Below are 2,305 nucleotides of genomic sequence, written 5' to 3'. Positions count from 1 at the left end.
GAAGCAAACGTTTGACTACTTTTAGCTTTTAGTTACTATTTTGCTACTTGTAGTTTTAAGCAAACGTTTGGCTACTTTTAGCTTTTAGTCATAGTTTTGTTGCTTTTGCTACTTTGAGCCAGAATTTTGTTGCTAAGTTTAATTTTGCTAATTTAATTTAATTTTTTTACATTTGATCTATTCTGCACGTTTGCTTTTAGCTTTGGTTTGTTCATTTTTGTTTAGCTGTGGTTTTGCTCATTTAAGCTCTTAACCATTTATTCCATTTCAACTATTCATTATGATTTTGCTAACTTTACTATTATCTTTGTGCATTTTAGCTTCTAGCTATGTTTTTCAAATGTTAACTTTCAGCTGTAGTTGTGATGGTTTGGTCTTTCAGATACAGTTTTGCTAATTTTAGTTTATTTTCTGCTCGGTTTACTTTCAACAGTTCAGTTTTGGCTTCTTTAACAAATTTCAGCAGTCATTAAGCGCACAGAATTTTAGCAGAAAATTAATTTTGTTGTGACTGATTTAAAAAGTTGTCCTGGAGTGGTTTTTAGTTTAGAGTTCATCGTGTTACACGCCCGTCAGTGCCCCCACAGCAGCTGATGTTTCCAGCAGAATAATGGTGGTGGTGTTCGTGTGTGCAGGAGGAGCAGTTTGCAGGCCTGCTGCAGGACCTTCAGCAGCTCACCGAGGCCTACAGCAGCAGCCAGAACAAAACCCGGCCCGCCGAGCAGCCTCACACCAACAGCAACTGAGCTCCGACACAGACGACGAGTTCAGCTTCAGCATAAATGCCCAACGTTTGTGAAACCTACAGGATTTATTGCATTTCAACTTCTTTATTTTCTACCGACTTATAAACTGTTTAGATAAATAAACAACGTCACGTCAGATTCTGCTCTTGTCCCATTCCACCATCTTTGTTTACAGTCACACGACTCCAGCCTCCATGTGGTTTTCACACTTTGTTTACACAGAATCTTAAAAAACTACTGGAGTAAATTACTTTGAACAGCACCGTTTATACGTTTTGACTTCACAGAGCGCCTTTTACGACCAATCTGGGTCCAGGTGGGACTTTATTTTGTGTCCATTTCTCGACCAGTCTGCCATTTCAGGACCCTAGATTTGATTAAATTAAAGAATCACAAACGATTCTGCTTTTGAACCACAAAAAACAGTAATGACCATGACCTCTGACCCTTAGGTCGTCTCTCAGAACAACCCCGAACTGGGTTTCGACCCGACAAACGTCTTATGTTTCTACACATTCATTGTCATAGAACTCTTAGTCACTGAGTTTGATGCTTACACATTTCATTTAAGCTTTTAATGAAGAAAAACTTCTTTATAAAAAGTTAAATTTGCTTGTTTGTTTCTCTCAAGTCTTCAGTTTCTTTGTTTCCTTTCCTTTAAGGTTAATTTTCTTATTTTAAGTTTGTTTAGCTCAGCTGTGTTCTGAGCTTCAAGCGTTTGAAGTTGACTTTTGAAGAGGCTCTAACAAAACTTCTCAGTGGGCCACAGTTTTCGAAAGTCAGCCGCTCAGGGGCCCGACATCCAGCAATTAAAGTCATTATGTAAATAAACCAAGTGTTACAATGATCCGTTATCTTTTAATTGTATTTATTTTGTTGCATCGAATCATAAATGCCTGTGATGGACTTGCGACCCGTCCAGGGTGTACCCCGCCCCTCGCACAGTGATTGCCAGACATGGGCACCGGCGACCCCCGTGACACAAAATGGAAGAAGTGGATAGAAGATAATGGATGGATGTATAAATTGTCATTGGTGGGCCGGATTGAAGTCACCGGCCCGCGGGCCGCCAGTTGAATAGCCCTGCTCTATCGCTTTAGACAACCGTACCTTATCTTCAATCCTTGATCAGCTATCAAATAGACTGTCGTTTGAAGCCTGTGAGGGGGGTGTGGTAGTTTGGTGGTCAGTGCCGCGGTCTTGTAATGTCGAGGTTGCGGATTAGAGCAGATTGTGTCAAAAAGAGCAGCCATTTTAAAACGAATTGATAAATGTTTCATGCGAGTTCGCTTGCTGTGGTGACCCCTGAAGAAGGAGCAGCCAAAAGAAACGTACTATTTGGAAATCAAAGTCCGTAGACCGCATCAGGCCAGGATTCTGCGGTCTACACTCATCTCCAGGCCAGCGGTCACTCTTTCAGGGATGAAGATGTTCACAGCCTGGACAGAGAGGAACGATGGTTTGAGAGAGGAGTAAAGGAGGCCATCTTTGTGAAAAGAAACCGTCCATCATTAAACAGGGGTGGAGGCCTCCGGGTTCAACTGTCCCCCTCTTACAAT

At 41.5% G+C, this 2,305-nt stretch overlaps 1 protein-coding gene across 1 annotated transcript in view; it reads left to right on the top strand.

The window, feature by feature from the left end:
• Positions 1–746, top strand: part of rasal3 (RAS protein activator like 3) — a 16,363-nt gene extending 15,617 nt beyond the window's left edge. Inside the window, exon 17 of the mRNA XM_037690455.1 lies at positions 636–746. Within this exon, the coding sequence (XP_037546383.1) occupies positions 636–746 (111 nt within the window). The remainder of the gene's footprint in view (positions 1–635) is intronic.
• The last annotated feature ends 1,559 nt before the right edge of the window (positions 747–2,305 follow it).

Source organism: Nematolebias whitei, chromosome 16, assembly GCF_014905685.2.
Source record: "Nematolebias whitei isolate Nwh7 chromosome 16, NemWhi1, whole genome shotgun sequence".
NCBI lineage: Eukaryota > Metazoa > Chordata > Actinopteri > Cyprinodontiformes > Rivulidae > Nematolebias > Nematolebias whitei.
The sequence above is the reverse complement of the archived record's forward strand: the minus strand, read 5'-3'. Positions and strand labels throughout refer to the sequence as shown.